Source organism: Numida meleagris, chromosome 19, assembly GCF_002078875.1.
Source record: "Numida meleagris isolate 19003 breed g44 Domestic line chromosome 19, NumMel1.0, whole genome shotgun sequence".
Lineage (NCBI taxonomy): Eukaryota > Metazoa > Chordata > Aves > Galliformes > Numididae > Numida > Numida meleagris.
The window spans coordinates 13294784-13316632 of record NC_034427.1 but is presented as its reverse complement, the minus strand read 5'-3'; the positions used below and the strand labels follow the sequence as shown (position 1 = coordinate 13316632).

The 21849-nt window shown below is 45.3% G+C and overlaps 1 protein-coding gene across 8 annotated transcripts in view; it reads right to left on the bottom strand.

Moving 5' to 3' along the window:
• The window catches only part of NFATC2 (nuclear factor of activated T-cells 2), a 102244-nt gene that overhangs the window by 8325 nt on the left and 72070 nt on the right, over nt 1-21849 (bottom strand). The window contains exon 10 of one of the 8 annotated variants that reach the window (XM_021416260.1): nt 1087-1172. The exons of the other annotated variants lie outside the window; for them this stretch is intronic. Within the exon in view, the coding sequence (XP_021271935.1) occupies nt 1129-1172 (44 nt within the window). The 3' untranslated portion in view covers nt 1087-1128. The remainder of the gene's footprint in view (nt 1-1086; nt 1173-21849) is intronic. 8 annotated transcript variants of the gene reach the window in all.

The window sequence follows — 21849 nt, the reverse complement described above, 5'->3', positions numbered from 1 at the left end:
GGCAGCCACCCACCAGATCAGGCTGTGCAGGGCCCCATCCAGCCTGGCCTTGAATGTCTCCAGGGATGGGGCACCCACAGCTTCTATGGGCAGCCTGTGCCAGGGCCTCACTACCCTCTGAGTACATAATTTCCTCTTTACACATAACCTAAATCTCTTCTCTTTTACTTAAAAATTATTCCCCCTTGTCCTAAGCACTCAGCTTTGATGGGTTAGAGTCAGTCTCTCAGGCTCCAGTCCTCAGAGATGTTTAAGACTCTAATTTGCATCCTCTCAAATAGAAATCTGGAGAGTATTCACTTGCGGGATGATAGTGGGTTGTATTAAATACCGAGCTTCAACTAGTAGTCCAGAGACAGAAAATAGTCTCCAGTTTTAGCTGGCAACGAGTCAGGCTCCTTGTAATTGATTATACATGCACACACACTCATATGCATGCGTGCACACACACACATCCACACACACACTGGAATAACAACTTCACTGTGTTATTCCACATATGTGTCTGGAATAACACCAATGGAGTCAATGCTGTCGCTGCACTGTATCTGAGGCAGTGTCGGGGGTTTTAGGATCCTGCAAAAGTGAGGGTCCCATTGGAGGCAAAGGTGACCTCCATGGGTTCCTCCCTGCACCGCCCTGCTGGGCAGCGATCCCAGGTAGTCCACATTTGCTCTGCTAATATGGCCAAGAAGCGTTTTACATGCAGGCAGCACAAGACATGGGGAGAGAGCCTGATGGCATTTCAGGGACTGGAGAGGAAAGTTGAACCCTGAGCTTTTAGGGTGCCATGAAGATGTGAGCAGGCAAACCATGTCCTTGCTGCTGCCTGGGAGCAGCAGGATGCTTCAGCCCCGCATGCACAGCCCCGTCTCTCCTTCCCTGCCCACCAAGGCCCAGCTAACTTAGGACAGCTCTGTGGTACACATGTGGGGAAGAAAAAGAATGAGAAAAAAATTAAATGAAGTGAGATTTTAAACTCTGTAAGCCAAATAAAAAGGGGCATGACTTTTTAATTGAAAAAATAAATAAATAAAGGTTAAGAGAAACACACAGCTGGAGAAAAGGGAGAAAAATACCAATTACCTTTCTTTTTGATTGCTTGGATCAAAGATCAGTCATTCTTTCTCATATAATGTTTTGTATCCAGCTAAGGTGTGTATCTATCAGCTCTGAAAAAGATTTGCAAAACCATTTTTGAGAAAAAAAAGTAACCTTTGACCTATGTTGCAAGGCCAAATGTTAGTGTTCAGCTACTCTTTCATTTTGTGTTTTAATTTATTAAAAGGACATTTCAGCATATACAGTACATAAGGCAGAACTTTACCGCTGACCTTCCTGTTCGCTCAGATCCAGCACTAGGTTTTACCTTTTTTCCCCTCTTTTCTCAACTGATATTATCTAAAAATAAGTATGCAAAAAAAATACACACCTGCACTGGTCACAATACAGAAGATAAATGCTGGCAGTTTGGTCTGAGGCCTCAGGGGCGCAGGAGGCCAGTGCATCTCCTGAGCCAGGTCAAAGACCAGGCGCTGCCTTTCACAAACCTCTCTGATGGGATCATCCTCGTGGCCCAAATAAAACGTGACACATTTATGCCAGACCAGAAGTCAGTCCTTTCTTTTAAATAAGAGATCTAAGCACAGTGGCTGTGTAAATTAGACCTTGCTTTAATTGTAAAGAACAGGAAAGATATGCTTAAAGGAGTTAGGAAAGTTCGGGTCTTTCCTTCAAACACAAATAAAGTGATTTTTTTCTCATCAAATGGCGATATTTAAAATTCTGATGCTTTTTTTTTGTCTCATCTTTATAGTTTTCTTTCAAAATTATCATGAAAGCATTTGGCACTTCCTGGAAAACCACGTGGAAATTTTAAAAAGTATTCCAATAATAAGGAGGAAAAAGTACATCTTAAGAACTAAGCCAGTCTTGAGTACAAGATTCAGAAGTGTCTTTGCTGCTGGATTTCAGGTGACTATATATAGAAGAGAAATATTTTAGTTGGCTGCCTTGGATTGCGCAGCCACGTATCAAACACTGGAACCTACCACGCAGCTCACAGCCTATTTTATACTCTGCATGCTGGAAAATCAGCCTCTGCACATGCAAGCAGAGCAACTAATTGACTGGTAAATACAAACTTAGGTGTATCGGGCACAAGAAGCCCAAATCCAACAAACTGGGGGAAAATACGAGGGCGGGGGGGAGGTGTTCTCATAAATCAACAGCAATGAAAGGCTTTTTCTGGAGAACTGGGACATGCAACTGCCAAGAGGTGTTCAGCTGCGAGGTTTTACTTTCATTACACGTCCGCCACTCTAGAAGTTTTTATTCCGTATTGAAATAATGTCAGTAGAATCATCCTGGAACTTTTTTGTCCTGTTTGCAATCTATGAAATCTGTGTAAACTATAAACTGCTTTAGCACCACCCAGCTCAACAGCAATCATGCCATCTCCGTTGCTTAAGAAGATGGAAGAAGTTGGAAGAACTTGGAAGAAGTTACTGATCCCAAACTAAGAGAGCTCCAGATTGATTTGAGTCCCACGGTGGATGCATGCTACAGCAGTTTCAATAGACTTGGAACTCATCAGCATCATTCCACGAATTCAATGTCATAATATAGATATCTGATGGAAAACAGAATCTAAATAAAATGCATATTTTTGGCTAAAGCCTGTCCCAACTGAAATCAATAGCTAAACTCTCTGTGATTTGCAGGATCTGGATTTCAGTCATAACATTTGAATATCCTCTCCATACATTTCAATGTGGTTCTAGAGTGAGATGCTGTAGCAAAACTGCTGAGTCAGGGCCTGAAGCAGTGATGGAGCACCTGGTGGGAAGGCAGGGCCAGCCCAGGGGAGCTCAGGTGCATGCAATGTGTCTGAGTGACCGGAAGGGCTGGAGCCAGGATCCACCCCTGCCCAGACCTCATTTAATGGTTGGCAGTGGAGGTGCAGGGATGCTGCTGGAGATCTCTGCCTACCAGAGGCCTTCTGAAGGTAAGCAGTTTTTCTTTGTTTTTGTGTCCACGGTTGCTGTATTTGGGCTTGTTTTCATTTGCTGCAGCCTAGGTTTGTGCCACTCTGCTCTTACTGCTGTACCTTCCATCACATTGTAGCGTTACAGATGCGAAAAAAGAATTGGTATCTATGTTACCCGAAATCTTTAACAGGAAGTTGGGTGCGTCTGCAGCAAAAGAGCATTTAGCATTTCTGCTAAAAATAACCACCCAGTGTCCTAAATGCACTGTATGTCAAAAGTATCAAGAGGGAAACACTCAAAACACGAACCTGTCTGTGACACCACCCCAGAGATTAAGGATTTTCTGAGAGCTTTCACTGTACAGTTTGCTTGCAGAAAAGATCAAAGGCCTATTGCTGTGCAACACGTGTGCTAAAACTGTGAGGAAAAAGCATGATCTAGTGACTAATGCATGGTGGGACAGTGGGACTCTGCAGCTGGGGGTGTTGCAGTGCCACTATCTCACCATGGGGCTCTGGCCAAGTCCAGCATACCCCATAGAGGACCAGATCTAGCCCAGGTCTACCTAAGGCTGAAAAATGCTGAAAGACTGTGAAGGTCACGCTTGGGGGACTTAAATTCCTCATGCTTAACTAACAGAAAAAAGAGCTTGAAGTGATGACGACCTGCACAGAATGAGCAATGTAAGACACCAACAAAACATCTCTAAACCCATAATCATCAATCAAGGCTGGAGCACTCACTATCTCTGAAAGTTAAGTCTTGAGTATTTCATAGAATCATGGAACCATGGAGTGGTTTGGGTTGGAAGGGACCTTCAAGATCATCTAGTTCTGCCCCCCCCTCTGTCATGGGCAGCAACACCTTCCACTAGACCAGGTTCCTGAAAGCCCCGTCCAGCCTGGATTTCTATTAGGGTGATCAAAACTGAACCAACAAACAGCACTTCAAAAATCATGATGGATCCTGACTTCATTTTGTGGCACCCAAAGCCAGCAGACTGAGGAGCAGACCTCCCCCCGGGGAGGCCATGTGCTGGAGATGCTGAGTAATGCTGGGAGAAGCAGGCAGCTCCTTTCAGACAGACATCCCTCTGCCTTTGTTTATTCACACATAATCCTTGGGTAGGAATTGTTACTCTGCAGACTGCTCCCTCCAGGAAATGTTTCCTCAGCAATACAAAGCAAAGCAGGGTGCATGGGTGGAGATAATGGGAAATCTTTGCTGCTCTCCCTGCACCGCATGCCATGCATTGAGCTGCAGGGTGCCTGTCCTGTTCTGCCATGCTTCACTTCAGCTTGTTATACAAATAGTTACAATCTTGTAAATCAGTAATAAATTGCATCTGAACCTGTAAGTGATTAGTAAAAAATCACTATACTTCCATGGCCAGAGGACACAATTAATCAGTAAGAAGAGAACCGGGTGTTAACGGGTTGCTGAATTCCCTGCTAGACCAGTTTATGGAGACCCCCATAACAAGGGGGCTGAAACCAGAAGTGCAAAAAGTGCATGCCTACAAATGGCACCTGTTCCTCCAGGGCAGTGTGTCAAACATTGTGTTCTGGTGAGCTGAAGGAAGGGACCATAAGGTTGATCAGGTGCCATCTGTGTGGGTTCCTGCTACTTAATTCCACAGAACCCCTGTGTCAATCTATTAGAAACCGCTGTGCTTTCTAGGCGCTGTCTCCTGGGAACGGGTTATGCGATATTTGCAGGATGTACGCACACATGCCTTGGCTTTCTCATTCTGCACTGGGGACTAGAGCAGCAAAAGAAAGAACTAATTGTGCTCCTGAGTGTGACTTCCTGTTTGCTTGATGGATTTTTGCTACATAGATATCATTTTTTTAATCTGAAGATTGTAAGATAGGTGCGAACCCTGTCTATGTTTTGGAGGCAGTATCCGTATCAGCTGGCTATGAGAGAGGTATACTTTCCGGTACTAAACTTGCTAAAAGGATGACAGATGTTCTGTTTAGTTCCTAGGTAAACCTTTTCAGCCTGCTCAGCCACTACGCAAGGCACTAAGGGGCTGGAGCAGGGCCTGACAGCTCTGTGCAGCTCTTCTGTGAGTGTCAGTAGCCACTCTGGAAAGTGTACCTTGAAAGTGGAAAACTAGATCAGCCTGGGTGTGATGAGGAACTCCAGGCCACCGTGGGTTTGGTTTGTAGTAGTTTTCCATAACAAAGTCTTTTTTTAACTGACTTTCTTTCAGCTCACATATATTTAGATATGACTTTCATTCTGCAATACTCTGATGCCAGAGAGTTTTGGCTGAAACTGTACGGGAAGGACACGTGTTTGAGTCATGCAGTTGGCTCTCTCTAGTTGATAGTAAGTTACTGAGAAAAGATGAAGTTTGTATTCGGCTTTAGTTAATGCGCAATGAGACCAAGCAAAATATTCCAAGCAGAAGACTCGCATCGTAAATAAATATACAAAAACTGATACCAGAAGGAGATAGAGTTCATTTTCTTAAACAGCATTAGTTGGCTAAACAAATACAGAAATGCTACACTGATGGACCGAGCCTGAAGAAATACCAGGCAGTAGTCTCTGCTTTCTCACTCCTACCTCCTGGTTGAACCCTGTGGCTGCTGCCAAGCACCGGGCTGAGCTGTGCTCACATCTACTTCTGTGTGCCCCGGTCCTCGTGAACTGGCTACATAACTGCTGAGAAAAGCAATGCCACTTGGTACTAATACATATTTCTTCTAGATTAAAAACAGCAAAACCAAAGGAGGTTGGTGATGAATTTTTCCTACAGCAGCTTGCACCTCATGGTTTGAGCACTAATGAAATCTGTAACAGACACCGCAGTGCCTCTAAATAGCAGCGGCTGGCAGGAAAGGCACGCAAGCGATAGCGCTGCTTATTCACATGTCACTTTGCAGTTTCATCATTCTCCTAGATTTAACCTATTTACTGAGAGGTGATGTGAGTCATTCAGTGAAATGTTTAAAAAACAGAGAAAAAAGAATGGATGGGAGAAAGCTATCTTTTTTTACAGGAAATAACTGGGGGGTAGGAACTAAAGAACAGTTACAGCATGGTCAGGATTAGCTGAAAGTAACAGGGATAGGCAGGGCTGCTGCTTTTTATATTTCTGTCACAAAGGAATTACCAGAACAAATATTTAATTGAAGGGAAACGAGCCATTTAGCAAATATTTAATTGAGGGGAAACAAACCGTGTTACCCTCCCCTTCAGGCAGTTTTGCAGGGGATGAGCAGTCAATAATGTAATCTATTTTCCTCCCTTGAGCACTAGTACTTATGTCTATTAATCCAGAGAACTATTTACTGGCTCTGATTCTCTGGCATCTTATCTTCTGGTGTGTCCTAACTTTGCAAGGCTTGCGGATTCGTGCAGAATCTGCTCCTCTCCAGCAGACTAGGTTTCCTTGTGAACGTGTCTGAATGTTGAAGCTGATTCTAAGGAGAAAATAGCCAGCAGACAACCACTGTCCCGAGGCAGCAGGAGAGACGCACACGTGGCCTATGAACAGTTTTGAGATGCACTAAGCTTTCCTAGGCAACGAGCATGCCAATATCCTTCTGCTTGCAGTTACTTTACTTTCACAAACCACTTAAGAACACTGAGTGTGAAGAAGGCATATGTTTCTTATGTACCTTATTTTAAAGAGGATTTTGGGTGGTAGGTACCTGGTTCTTAGGGGAAAAACACTGAGAATGGGAACATATTAAGTTACTCTTACGTATTATTCTGTATTACACATTATTTTTCTATCATAACTCTACATCCTTCAGCAAATGCCTGCTTGGTGCAGGACCTTCCGCCTTTGCATCAAGTGGTGAGCTCTGTTCAGAGCACTACTAACAGGAGCTGCCTCTGCAGGCAACAGAATGGTATGGGCATGGCTAAAGATCTGTGGGTCTTGGTGATGGCCCTCCAGGACAACAGAACAAATAACTCTTTAAAGCTACAAGTCCCAAGTTCACTGGAGAGAATCCAGACCACTCAATATATTTAAGTGGATATTGACAGTGTTACAATTCACACAGAAAAATGTCAAGGAGGTGCCATACACAAGGCGCTGCCTGTCTGCCCACATCCATCTGCTGGCTTTTATTTTGCTCTTTAACCGCAAGCCCTTAGAGGCAGGATTTTCTCCTTTGGAGTCAAGACAGCATCTGTCACAAAGAAGATCTCATCCACAAGGGGTTTTTACTATACCAAAGTATAATGATAATAATAATACTATGGAGTGTATGCACAGATCAGACCATGATGAACTGGAAGGGAGAACTAATTCGAAGAGACACCTATAACTAAAAGGAGTGCAGAAGAGTTTGTGGAGCAGACACTGCAACTGACTTTGCATCTCACCTCAAGAAGGCTGAGAACCTCTGACGGTAAATAGCCTGAGAGCATCAGAAAAATGTATATGCATCATCCATAGACATACAACTTTCAATCTGAGTCAACAGCATGAACGATAAAGTTTTTGCTCTCAGTATGAGAAGAAAAAAAGGAGAAGGGGGAAAAGAGGGGATACAAGTCACCAGAAGTAGAACTGAGCTCCTCCATATCCAGTGGTTGTTGAAGTGATTATCTTTAGTTGGAGTGCAGCCAGAACTATGGAGGCTGGGCAATTCCCAACCTCATCCCAATAACAATAACCTACATTTGTTCAGGAATGAGCCCTCAGTTATTTGCAGACCTCCATCTCAATTGCAGATCAAGTTGTAGGAACAGCGACCCAAAGATACTGCCCTAGGGCGTTCTTCCCAAGATCTAATGAGCCATCCCCAATTTTCCAACTGTGAGGTCTCTGAGCTGTGTGCATCCCCAGACAAGCCAGGCAGGATACAAAATGCTCTGTTCAATGCGGCGTCTCAGGGGCATGCTGCAAGTACCTAGCAAGACTGTCCTAATCCTTCCCAAGTTCTCATCAGCTGTATGACAACATTCTCCTCTATACACGAGTTTGCACAGCCAGCTCACGAGCTCTGCGTCTGTAGCTCATATTGAACCCATTAGTTTGCATTTAACCATCCATTGCTACGCTTCCTGGGTGAATTCCAAGCCAACGACGAAGGCTTTGGAACCGCACTATGATAAAACAGCCTCTTGCCTAAAATAAAGATAAAACTTTCTTATGTGTGGTGTGATGTGATCTCATCTGACTACAGAACACATTCAAAAGCAATTGGCAGGCCATTCCTTCAGCTAGGAACACAGACTGAATGGGAACACTGTTTGTCTTGCAGTTGGGGAACTAGCCACGGACAGCTGGAAGATGCAGCAGTAGCAAATCTGAAGGCCAAGATCACTGCAAGTCTTTCTGAGGGGTCTCAGAAGGCGAGTGACTGCCAACACGAATGAGATGCCCCAGCTAATACACACACAGTGTAATGAAACCATATGAAGCCACCGGTATCTTCTGCAAGGCCAGATTTTAAAAGGTATTTTGGTAGGTAACTTTCAATTAAATCACCGTGGATGAGATATCTGTCCAATTAAAAAAAAATACACAAAGACACAAGCAGACATCACCTCTCAGAACCTGGCCTCAGCTGTACTGACATTTCCCTGACACAGAAGGTGGAATAAACTCTGGTGACCGACGACAAAGGAAGTCCTACAGAAGGAACCGGGGGATGTTTGTTGGGATGCCCAGAGAAGGGACAGTTCTTGTACAAGGGCTGATCTGTTGGTGGGGCACGCTGCCTCCTGCACGCTCCTTGCAGCATCGCCGTGAGAAAGGCTCACAGTGTGTCTGTGCAGCACCATGATGTGACCTCCCTGCTGCCAGCACACAGTGACACTGCACCATGCTGCCAACCTGAGCCCAGCGACAGGAAAACACACAGGTACTCAGTAAAGGGGAGAGAAGATTTTATGTGCTACAAAACCACCCCCTCAAGAGACCTAGAAATGGAAGTGATCTACTCAAGAGGCTGGGTCTTCCCACTTTGCAGCCAAGAAGATAAATCTCGTGCAGGTTTAAGCAGGTGGCAAAGCCACAGTGACTTCAGAGCAGGCTCAGGCTACAGTGGGTTCTGGAAGAGGGCGACCAGAGCCTTCCAGAGCTGACAACTGCCTGCTGCTGACACCCCCCAGGACAGGGAGCAGTTCATCCCACAGCCCTGCCAGATGCCAGCATCCTTGAGTAGTTGCGGGCATGGAGGGTGCTCCCCTGCCTTGCCAGTGACGCTGGGCGCTTTCCTCGCTGGCTTCCTCCAGGTGTAGCTGTAAACAGCACTGAGACTAAAAGCACAGCTCATACTTGGGCTGTAAATCACCACTGTATTAGCAACAGCCAGCTGAGGCTGCAGGGAGGCTTTGGTCATTGCTGACCCTGGCTGAGATCGGCAGGATCTAAAGATGCAAAGGGCTGCAGCCTTGTGTCTACAGACAGAAGCAATTTTTATGGTTCTAGAGGCTGGACATCTCTGGTGGGGATTTTCCCATCTTCTCCTCAATGGGGCACCCCAGAAACACTGCATTTCTTGTTCACTGCCTGTACAAGGGAATTGGTCTGGCCCTGCTGCTGCATGGGGCAACATCAGAAGGGGGAGAGAGTAACTCGAGCATAGTTTGTTTGGTTGTGCTTTTTCTTTTTTTTTTTTTTTTTTTTTTCTTTAATCTGTAATGTCATCTGCATCCAGCTGTTAGTATTTTGGAAATCTGATGGGTTTTGTTTGCCTCGTGTGGTTCAGCATGGCTGATGCTCCAGCTGCAAAACCTCAGTGAGCCTGCTTAACGCAGCTCTGCAGGACAGTCCGTGTCCTGGCCAGAACCTTCCCCCTTGGGGCCCTGGGGACAGCTTCCTCACCACCCTTATGGGAACTCCATCATAACTGTACCAGAGGAGAGTGGGGGTGGTCAGGACCTGCACAAACAGGTATCTACAGCAAACAATGTGGCAGAGAAAACATCTTAGTTGCAGCTGACTGCATCTTGACTCCAACATCATCTGCTTTTTCTGAATGTATGGCAATGCCTATACCACGAAATGCAGCACAATAAATACAATGTAGACTGATAAACTTGCAAAACACCATGGCATTTCTATCTGCTTGCAGTTTCTCTGCTTCCCTTGAGTTTTGTCTTTTTTAAAAAAAAATTCCATACTATCATCTAAGTCATCAGTAAAAAGGCCATGATGCAACAACAGGGCAGGTTATTCATGAGTGTGGGTGATGCCCTCACTTTTCTTCCATTGCATTTCTCCCATGCCTACTGCAGTTCTGCAAAGTTGGCCTCAAGACCACAATAATGCCCTCATCTTTCCCTCAGTCCCGGAGCACCCTCTACTAGAGGACAGCCAGCGCCAGAGAGCCTTAAAGGGGAGGAGAGAGCACTGAGACTTACCTCCAAGGAAAGAACTTTTAACAGGGTTTGGGTTTTACAGTGATTAAGTGAGGTTAACAGGTGATGGGGCTTTATTTCTTAAATTATTCTTCCATTTGACAGCTGAATCCCAAGTCTCCAGTTCTTGTCTGCACAACTCTAATTCCATGCTCAGGAAGTTGGATGAAGTCATCCATGACTGAGCAGTCAGGCAGACAGAACCACCGCTCAGTGCAGCCTGACACTGGCACTTCCATGTCATTCCCCTCCCGAGCAATGAGGGAAACAATGATAGGTGATTAATAACCCCAGTTACCCACAAAAGAAAGCATAAGCTCTACAAAAGTGCATTTGTTGCAGAAGAGGCATTTAGAAGAGTGCTAGGGAAGGGCTTGGTGGAGGGTTTACAGCAGGGAGAGAAAGTGGGGAGGGATGGAGGGGTGAGGAGCTGGGATCCCAGCGCAGCTCCTTGGCCACTCTGACCCACGGGGTCTGCGAGGGGCTACAAAACTCAGCACTATCCTGCAAACCAACGTGAGAAATACTGGGATAAGAGCAAAGAAAAAGACCAAAGTCTGCGGACAAAACCCTCTTTAGAGAATCCCAGATTCCTGCAGATGATAAGTGTATCATAGCCGAAGACAAACAAAGCTGCAAAGTAAATGTGCAAATATACTGTGTGGGCTGCTTGGAAGGTCACTAAACCAGAGGAGAAGGGATTACTTTAATTTCCCCTTTTACCTGGAAACAAAAATAAACCAAGAAAACAAAATAACCACACTATCTCTTTAAATGGTAGGAAAAAACCTGTCTGAGAAGGGGGGCAGCCGGGAATGCCTCGCTGAAGGCCTGCTCTTTTCCATCCCCCACCAGCAGGACCTCGTGTGTCTGTTACCAGGCTGCTGGATGCATGCAGTGTGGGAGAGGCGGGCTGAGGAGCAAGAGGACGTGAAGTTTGCTGTGCTGTCCAGAAGATGAAAACACTAGTGCTGTTTATAGAGGGAAACCCAATTCGTCAGCCCAAATGAATTCCTGTGCTAATCCATGCAGGCTTCATGTTTTCCACCAGCCCCAGCCACTGTAAAGACTATCTTTAGGAGGCACAGTGTGTTTGGAAAGGAGCAGCTGGAAAGAGGGGACGCTTATGCCATCTTGGAAGGCTTTCTGGTATGGAAAAAGAGGAATGCTCTCTTGGGTCTCCCCACAAAATTAAAGCATCTTCATCCAGAGCAGAACGGTGCCAAGCACAACAAACAAAAGCGGCTTTCCCCAATTCTCCTGGGCAGCCTCACTGCAGGGTTCACAATGGTTTCCATAGAACTTGTTTTGCTATCAAAACAAATTCTGTCTATCCAGGCATGATGGCGCGCACTGCTTTCGGAAGACAAGAAAGTTAATTTTCTCACTTCTCTGTCTGCCAAAGCATTTTTGCCCGTGTGCCACAGCCAGGGACTCCCCGGATCGCTGTGCATCTGTCAGCTGGCTGAAGGCAGCGTGCGCCTTGAAGAGGGACAGCCTCGAGAGGTTTTGGTGCAGACACACAGTGAGCAGAGCGAGCTCTGCAGTGAGGCCGGGGCTGGCGCTGCCCTTGACTAACCGCTCCCGTTCCTGCCCTCAGAGCCACCTGAGTGCAGCGTGTGCGGCAGCAGGAGCCTCCTGCAAGAGCCCAGCCGTCGGCTGCACACATCTCTCATTGCACGCGCGGGAGGAAATGAATGTCTTCTTATATTGACCACAACCTGACAAAACGCTTGTAAATATTACAGTCTAACTGTGATTAAGGGCTAGCTGGTTTGCACTGCTGGGGGATGCTGCCCATCAAGAATGTCGCAAGCAAAAGAGGTTTCTTCTAGCCTTGAGCACAGCCACTCGCACTCAGTGGTGGTTTCTGAAGAGCAGAGATGCTTTTCTGCATGACAGAATAGGTTAGAGGAGTACTCCTCCTCCAAGCCAGCCCTCCTCATGACAGCCCCCTTGGCCTGTCTGCTGGCTGCCAGGACCTCGGTACTCATTCCAAGGAAGAAGACAGCATCCCACTAAAAGCCAATGCATATGTGTAAAGAAGAAACCAGACAAGGAAAAACCAATGTAATTTTAAAGAAAAAAGACACAAAACATAGTGTAGTTAAAAACAATAAATCTCAGAAGTCTCCTCTTACTTGCTCTGCTCCTTGTCTGATTCAAGCCCTACCAGTTTGCTCTGTGGACCTGCCCAGTGCCCATGTTTTCAGACAATTTCCAGCCTTTAGCAAACATCAATTTGTACAAATACACAGTTACTTCATATCCAAGGACTTGAACTGAGAGACACACCTAAGCCATTAGGACAGCTTCCTCAAGCAGTGACCGTTACCTACAGAAACGCTGAGCCTTATTTTTGGGTGGTGGGGCAGACCTGTGACTCGAATGACTGAAGCCATGCACCCACTCCATGCTCACAACATCTGAGGGCAGGAACCGCTCAGCACCAGCACCTCCACGGACGCCTTCAGAGCCTGCCACCTCCCCATGGGAACAGGAAACCCCAGGGAGCTGTGAGCATCCCCCAGGCAGTGGGAAGTTTCTGACCAGACAGGAGAGCAGTGCCGGGTGCAAGACTCTGCTTTCTCCGGCCATGGGGCTACCAAGTCTCCTGGAGCTGGGCTCTTACAACATCCCCAACGCCGCGTTGCTCATAATGACAGATACTGAACCCAGGGGAGTTTAACTGTCACAGTACTTTCACCATTGACTCCCCTTCTTTTGAAGTGGCTCCCCCTTCATTTAGTCATTCTCACTCTTTCCTAAGAAACTTAGAAACCACCTAAATAAATCAGCACCAATTGAGACATTGCAAATGTCATAAGAGTCATTCATGTGTCTCACTATTTGTCCTACGTTTGACTTGATTCATTCATGAATGATGAAATCATTCATCAGTAAGAAACTGCACCAAACCACACCACCATTTGGGAATCTTTGACTAGGCTCCCCTGGCAGAGATAATCAGGGAATGATTGCAAGCTCACACTCCTCTAATTTAGCGCTTTTGCCCTGCTCCAAATTATCCTCTGCATGTTAAAAATGAAGGCTCAGCATCCTTGCACAAAGGAAGAGCAAATCAACAGAAGCGCTGAAAAAGGACGACGCGATACAGTGCCACCTGATTGTCCCTCACAGCTGTGAGATCTCCCTGTCATGCTGTGCTCCCTGGTGCACACCAGGTCTGCCGAGTACCTCCCCCTGCCATGATCCAAAGCGTGCCCATAGCGCGGGACGGGACCTTCCCTGTGACACCTGCCAGTTATCCACGTGGGAAAATTCTCCCGCAGATGCAAACCTATCTCTCTAGTGTCCATGGGCAGAAGCCACTAATAGTCTTCTCACTAAATCCAGTTCAATGACAATTTCACTCTAAATAAATTGTGTTTGTTCAGCTGAGGGCAGATTTTAGTCTGCTTTGGAGGGCAAACAGTTTCCAAATTAAAAACCCACAAAAAGACGTGGCTTGATTAAAATGGGAACTGTGTGGATTAAGAGAACCTGCAGGGAGATGGAGAGTATTAGACCAGTTTCTCACTTAGTCAATTAACGTTGCTCTGCTGAGTCACACGGGCATCACCCCTGAAGTCCTTTGATCCTCAGTGCTTTTGCTCTAGGTCATAGTAGCTGAAGAATTAACTCCTTTATATCTAACATAATCCACTGCTTAAATCTAACTCAGGTCCAAGTTTTCAAAGTCAATGTTATCAGACCATTGGTCATGTGAATACAGAGAGGTCAGAGTTTTAACTGCCAAACAGACTGTAGTATTTGTAGTAGACGCGCACCTACACTGAAGAACGGGACAGCTTCCAAAGCTGGGAGTACTTGGATTTAGGTTTTTGCACAGACCCCTTTTAGAGAGAGGATCCATCTGTGAAATTCACAGCTGGATATACGCCCGGATTTCTGTGCTTGCAAAATTGAAGCACGGGGACTTGGGGTGATGATTCAGACACAACTGCATTGTTTATACATTTTAGGTTGGCTTTTACCTTTCTCTGGCTTCTTCTCGGCAAACACAGAAAAAGTTATATTACAAAAAGAGAGACTGTGACAGCTAGCAGCTGGCTGAACACTCACATTAGAAGCTAGCATGCTGGGAACTTCACGGTCTTCGACCATTTGCTTTCTTTCCCCTATCTCTGACGTCCCTGCTGGCATGACTACAGATGTGCTGCTTGTTTTTCAAATCGCAGAAGTAGGAATGACCTATTAGGTCATTTAGTGCCTCTCATAGCCAATGCAGGATTGTCTTCTGCATGCGTCCAGTCTGCTTTTAAAATTCCTCCAAAAGCACACTGCATCCAAGTTAGAGCATAGAAGTCTCTTGGAACTGGTGAGTAACCAGCACTATGGAGTGATCTGGTAGCGTGAGGCCATACCAGCTTCTGCTGGGCAGAAAAGCGGCTCAGACTGTTCAGAGTTTGTGTAAGAAAATTGCCTTTGACAGGAAATGCAGATGGTTCGTCCTTTTTATTTTAAATTGCTAAGGATTTATAAATAGGGATATTTTTAAAGAAATAAAGTATGAAAAGCAAGTGGAAGTGAATTTTGTATTATTCACCGACAGGGCTTTGTTCTTGTGAGAGACAAAAAGCTTCATGGGCCACAGGTGCCCCAGCAACTGCCCTCAGCTGCAACAGTGCCCCCGGTGTGGAAAATGCTGGGAACTCTGCTATTCTTCTATGGCAGAAGGCTTTGCAACTGGCTTTCAGTTTGCACCACAAACAGGCTGTGTATCTTTAAGATGGTAACTTTGGCCAGGCATCTTATTTCACAACAGTTAAAGAAATGCACAGATGTTGGCCAAACTTTCCAACGCAACGAGGCTCTTTACAGCTGCTTGCAAGATTTCAGAAGCACGGTTGCCTGTACCCTCACCCACACAGCAGGACGGGAATCCTCCCATCACACTGGGCTTGCAGGGGAGAAAGCATCCCTAGCCTTTCATCCCTCACTTTCACACATTCTTAATGCTAACACCATTTGTAACAAATGAAACTATGAAGAGCATCAACGCCAAACGCAGGCGCTGAAGGCTCGTGACTCCTGCATCTAATAACCATGGGACTGGTTTTAAAATGGGGCAGTCAATCCCCGCTGCATTCTTTTTGCCTGCCTGGATTGGAAAGACCAAGACACGGTCATAGTTTTATGTTTTGCTGCTTTTCTTGGATCAAACTTGAAATGATCACTAAGAAAAAATATCTCATATTTTGCTGCAGTTGCCTGCATAGGGACTTTAAATCACTATCAATATTCCAAGACTCACAGTGAAATTGCAAAGAATTATCAAAACCTTTGAGCTGCCATGTCAATGCAAAGCAGATCGCTGGTTATGCTTACACTCAATTACAAAGCACTGATCTTAAAGGGGAGATAACAGGATACACCGTGAGGACAAGAGCACACGTAGCTGCTGGTGTAGGTCTCAGGGGGGTACAGTTCCCTCCAGCAACACGTCTGTCTAATAAATGGATCCAGCACATTGCATCATCTTCGCAGGAACTAATGGCGTCAGGATTCATTTTGAGGTGGTAAGCGTACAAAGCTGAGCTCATGCAATTACTGTCTATATGAGAATCCACTCTATGACATGGGCTGCAGCTACCTCTACAAGTTCAGCCAGCTGAGAGGCACTGGTGCTGCTGATGAAACCCTGCCTGTGCAGCCACGGCCGTGCTGGTACAGAACCCTTCCGCGAAGCAGCTGGTGGCGCTTCCCCCCTTGGCACCAGACGTGCTGATTGCAGCGTTTTTACACCAACAGAGCTGTGTCTGTACAAGGGCTCTTACCATAATAGCTGTGTTAGCAAAAGAAAAAGAATCAGCCACCTCAACCAGCACAGTTATGTGGTGAGCTGCCTAAGACAAGCCTTGTGAAAGGTTTCCAGAAAGTACTCCTCCGGCTCAACGCATAATGGCACACTCGGCTCCAGGAGCTAGCCCCATTCCCCGCTTTGTTACAAGCCGTTTCCTATCTATCTTCACATTTCTCATTTCCAGCAGCCTCCATTTCAAAAAAAATGTTGTCAGAACAGTTATGACTTCGACTGAACCGAAAGACTTTCTGTGCAGAACACTCACTGTCACCACCCCTAGCTGACAGGAAGACCCCGACCCATTTTTCTTACACCCTGCTCTTGCGTATACAACAGCTTTGCTCCTTCTCCAGGCTGTGCCCTCAGAAATGAGGGTGTTTCTAACAGCCACACCTGTTCTCAGAGATAGGTCATGTATCCCTGCCAGCAGTCAATCATTCCCTTCTAGAAAGTGGACAGTATACACAGATATACAGTAAGAAAAGAGCGAGTTTGCTGGAAAGACAAAGAGGAGAGAGCAGCTCTGCCATTCCTCCTGTTGGTGCACGTGAGCTGTGGTTCACACCCAGGCCGTGCCTTCACTGTCTTGTTGCTATCCCTGCACCTGTGCACAGGTCGTGGCTCGGGGACCCGGCAGCCTGGGATCCCTCAGGCCAGTTGCCATTTTACCTGTGGCATTCTGCATCACCTTGGGCAAATCGCTCAGCAGCTCTGTGCTCCACTCCACCCATCTGTAAGAGCAGGGGAAAAGCCTTGCCTGCTGCTTTCTGCAGTGGAATTATTTTAGTTTGTTCCTCTGCACTGAACGAATGGTGTCACTGGACTGAAAAATGTTATTGTTGTCATCCTTTTAAACTGAAAGTGGATTGAAGGAATAAAAGTAGACATATAGCCCATTTTGGCAGATGTCTCCCAACAGATGGGTGTCTATGGTCTTCTTTATAAGAGCTGTCTGCTGTCTGTGATTCAGACCGTCTAAGGAATGCCATGAGCGTGGAGTAAATGGACAGCAAGTCTGGGAAAGGACTTTATTGTGGTTTAGAAGCTTTCAATTCCTAAATGCATGAACAAGTTCTTTTTTTCAAGTGACTCTGCCAGCATTTCAGAACCATCACTGAGAATCACTTGATGCCTTCTGAAAACTAAGGGCTTTCTGCTGATAACTGCACACTGATTAAGTCTTCAAACAGCAGCAAATGGTGCAGACCGAGGTTTATTGTCTCGGTGCATCAGTTCCTGGTGGGGCCCTGCCCATGAAGACACCGAGAGAGGGTCCACGTACCCATCCTGCACTGCCAGTTCTTGGCGGCCGTGCCCGTGGTCTCCTAATGGAGTCTGCATGTTCTTTTGAACAGGAAATGCTTTGTAACACAACTTGCCTGTGGGCACTTACTGCACCAATTACAGATTTCTGAGCTCGAGAACAAAGAGGTGCCAGTGGAACTATGGTTTTAATCACTTGATTCAATTTCTTCCTTCCTCCACTGCTGATTTTAGATGTATGAGTTTCTCTTTTTCTCACTTTGTTTTCTTCTGCATGCTTTTAGGCGGCAGGACAGCCACTACTGGGAGAAGAGTAGTCTTTAAAAAGGGCTGAATTTTCAAACAGTGACACAGCCCAGGAGACCTGCTTCTTGGTACAACAATCTTTCTCCTTCCTGCCAGCAGACTACAGGCCCTGGGGAGCAGGGCCACCTTTCTGTCCTTTTTTCATATCACACCTAGCAAAGCAGGACTCTGGCACGTGGCTGCGGGACTTTGGTTCTAACGTGACACAAACACACAATAGTAGCAACCCAGAAATGAAGCATGCAGCGTACCCAAGGAGTGGCGTAAGGTCTCAGCAGAGAACAGAAAATCTGGAATAAAGTCAATCAGAGCATCAAGAATGAGTCTGATGAATACACAGCTTTGCTGGTGTGTTAGAGCAAAATGCTTTGGAGCATGTACATGCTTCACGTTTAGTAAAACCCTGTCTGAGCAGAAATGACCACACCTTCTATGAAAAGTCGTTCTAATTAAAAACAGAGCATGGCTTTTTATGATGCAAATTGCTGCCCTTGCTGAACTGCAGCTCATTTGTAACATGCAAATTCACTCTCGTCTAAAACATGGGGAAGCAGGAACATTTCCCCCCCCTGCCCTGGATCACTCTTTTTCTCTCTGCATTTGTTGAGTTCAGACACACGATGAAGACAACTATAAATCAAACTAAAATATCTTCCAGCAGCCCGCTCCTTCTGCAGAGAGAGAGAAAAGCTGCTCAAAAAAAAACTCCTCCTGACCATGGAGGAAAGGAAAGATTTGCATTTGATTTCAGACTCCGGGTTTTCTAGTAGTTGAATGACAGAACGCAAAAAGAAAAAGCAGAGATCTTACACACTCCCAAGTTAGGGCAATGGTTACTGTGGTGGGGACTAACACATCGCTCACAGCAAAGGGGAAAGTGCCAGTGAATTACAGGCATGCCATTGCACACTTTGCAGACCGGTTTTCTAAAGAAAAAACTTCTGCATCTGAAATTTTCTCTGGAATACATGAATTCACTATGAAACACCTCTGCCCATCATCAGTCTGATTGCACTACACAAGCATCTGCCTCGCTCCTCCCCAGGAAAGATTACTGGTGCACCAAAAATCACTTAAAGATGCTGTATCAAGCAGACAGTGCTGAGTGTCAGATGTGGTTAGATAGTTACCATCTGAATAATGACAACCACTTTTCTTTGTAAAGTAAAAAGCACACAATCTGACAACTAAATCTAAAAGAAGGACTAAATCTGGGGCAGGCAGGTTGATAAAACAACAGCTACACATCCATTTATTTGTATATGAAAAGACCTAACAGATTACACTGAACCTCTACAAGACACTTCAGACGTGTGGCATCTGAATGCTTTGCCTGTGATACATTCACCCTCCTCCTGCTCTTCTCACACCATCCCAGTATCTCTGCGTGACAGATGGGAGCTGTGGCAGGCAGCTGAGCAGCTTCCCAGGGCTGTGCAGGAAACCTCTGGTTCTGCAGCAGGAGCACGGCCAGTGCCCCAGGCCCCAGTCACTCCTGCCCTCCATTCTGCCCTTGTGCAAGTCAACACCAATACATTTTGGATGGTGCTGCGAATAATCTGTTACAGCTTTTACCGCAGTGGTTGGTTTTGGTGATGAGCGTTACACAATCGAGGCCTCAGCTGAAACTCTATCTTCCCATGGTCTTCACCTGCATTTGAATCAGATCTCTTCTTGCCAGCATTACCTGATGTCCCCTGAAGGTTTTCCTGGCCATGGCTTATCTTCAGTGCCAACGTGTTTCCAACAGGAATGAATCTCTGAGGCAGAAGTGTGTAGCAAAGATTTCGCTGCTGGTTTTTCATGTACAGTCCCTTCCTCTGGGAATTCTTCTTTACATTAGTTCATCAGAAAGCTGTGTGTGTGTGTGTGTGTGTGTGTGTGTGTGTGTATACAAAGTAATTGTGTAATCTATGAGATGTTCTTCCCTGGTCACACACAGGAAGGCTCAAACACTGGGACTCTGTACCCCCTCTGAGAGGCAGCAGCTTCAGAAGTGAGAACTGACAGAGCTGGGCCTGTCCCATGGCACACAAGAAGCTCACGGCAGAGCTCAGAATAGAAGCAAAGTCCAGAACATTAAGGCTGTGTGTTAACCATGAAGGCAGAGGACAAGAGTTGAGAAGAAGAGGTCAGAATTGCAGGAAGGGTCGAAAACTGGACTGTCAGCAGAAATATGGAGAAAGAAGAACGAAGAGGAGGGGGGAGGAAGATGGGGGAAGGGAATAGGAGAGAAGGGAAGCGAGAGACACCAGAACAGTCATTGCCTAACATCTGAACATCAGCGACAGGGCACTGCACTCATGCCAAGCCAGGCTGGGGAACCATCCCCTCAGTATCCGTCTGTGAAAAATCACAACAAGACCTAACGGCTCACTTTATCTCAGAAGAGTTTTCTGGATAAAAGGGATTTGAGGATAAAGCCTCCATAATCCTTTGGGTTTGGTTTCTTTTAATACTATAAAGCACAAAAATAAACTTTCTAGTTAGGAAAAATATGGCTTTTGTTAAGTTCTGAGTCACTTTTCCCCAGCAGCAAACAAAGTGGCTTTTCAATTCAAGTCTTGAACATTTCAGAATCAAATGTTTTGCAAAGTCCTAAAGTAAATCACAGTTTTCCAAGTCACACTTCTAACTGATGTAAACTCACTGAAGTCAGTAAGGAGCTGGATATGACCAATGTCACCTTGCTTGATTTGTGTAGCAGAATTGATATATTAATCCCTAATCCGAAATCAATTCAGAATGATCCAGTCAGCCAAGCAGAAGCCTGGAATTTCATTTCTAACTCGCTGCTATTCTGCCTAATGGCTCCTCTTAGCACAGAGGTCAAGCGCATCCCTTGTGAGCTCTGCTGTATTTACATGTTTCTGGCCTGATTCAAAATCCATTGAAATTAATGTTGTGCTCTTTTTTGGGAGTTCATTTAAGTGGACTAGGGCTCGACTAAAGTTCGCTAGCTTTAACTTCATCTTTCCTTCTTTCTATTTCTCTTACAAGGTTTGTGCCAAGTATTTCTACATTGAAACCTGGAAGAACCTCTCAGCTAGTCATATTAAAAGTACCTTAAAACACAGCATTCATTTTTATCATCAGAAAGATTATCTTGCTTTGTTATCATGTCCCATTCTCTGAATGGGAAGTGGATTTTCTCAGCTGTATTTGTGCAGGTCTAGCAAATTTCCTAAATCAAATTCACTGTTACAGCCCAATTTGACACTTCTCTTCAGACAAGGAGATTGGTAAAAACTCTCCAGATTTTGCTGTCACGGCACCAAAACTGTATCAATCACATTTCAAGCAGAGACTAACAGAGAAAACAATACAGGTTCTACCTTGTCCACAAAAGCAGCAAAACTGTATGACACAACCACAGGGCACTCAGTACCTCAACCTAGGAAAAAAAATCTTTCATGGGCACAATTTTACAACTCTAGTGGGTTACTAAGGAGAAATCTCAAATGACACATGCAATTACCTAGACTGTAAGGACAAGAACAGTGAGTACATGCAAAAAACAGGTCTTTACTTTGTAAGAACACCCCATATTTGCAGCAATATATCAAGCAATCTCACTCTGCTCCAGTAAAATCAGTGTAAGCTTATGATTGCAGCAGCTAGCAGCCAGTATTAACTTTGCATTGATTTCCTCTTGCAAGGAACAGTCCTACTATTTTAATAAAAGAACCAACCAACCAGTTTGCCAGTATCTGCCTACCTAAGAATAAGCAGGATATGTTCAAAGAAAGCTTTACTCTAACTTATATTCATTCCTAAAGGCTAAATCTGCAGAGCTCACAACAAAGAAACAGCATTGTTTTACTTATCAATGTCCTACTGTTCATCTAGAACATCTGCAATAGTTTTGCCTGCAGCACAACCCTATTCATTACAGGCCTTGATAGACTGTTCAATGGGGTTTTTTTGGTACAAAATGTACAAAAGCATTTTACAGAGTGGACTTTGCCCTGATATGAATAATAAAAAATAATTTAAAAGTGCATTTTGTTTCAATTTCTCCATTTTCCAAAGTAATGCTTGGCAAATGGAAACAAAATGGCAACAGCCTGAAACCTGACAGCTCACTCCATGTCACGAAGCAAGACAAGTTTTCTGCCATGC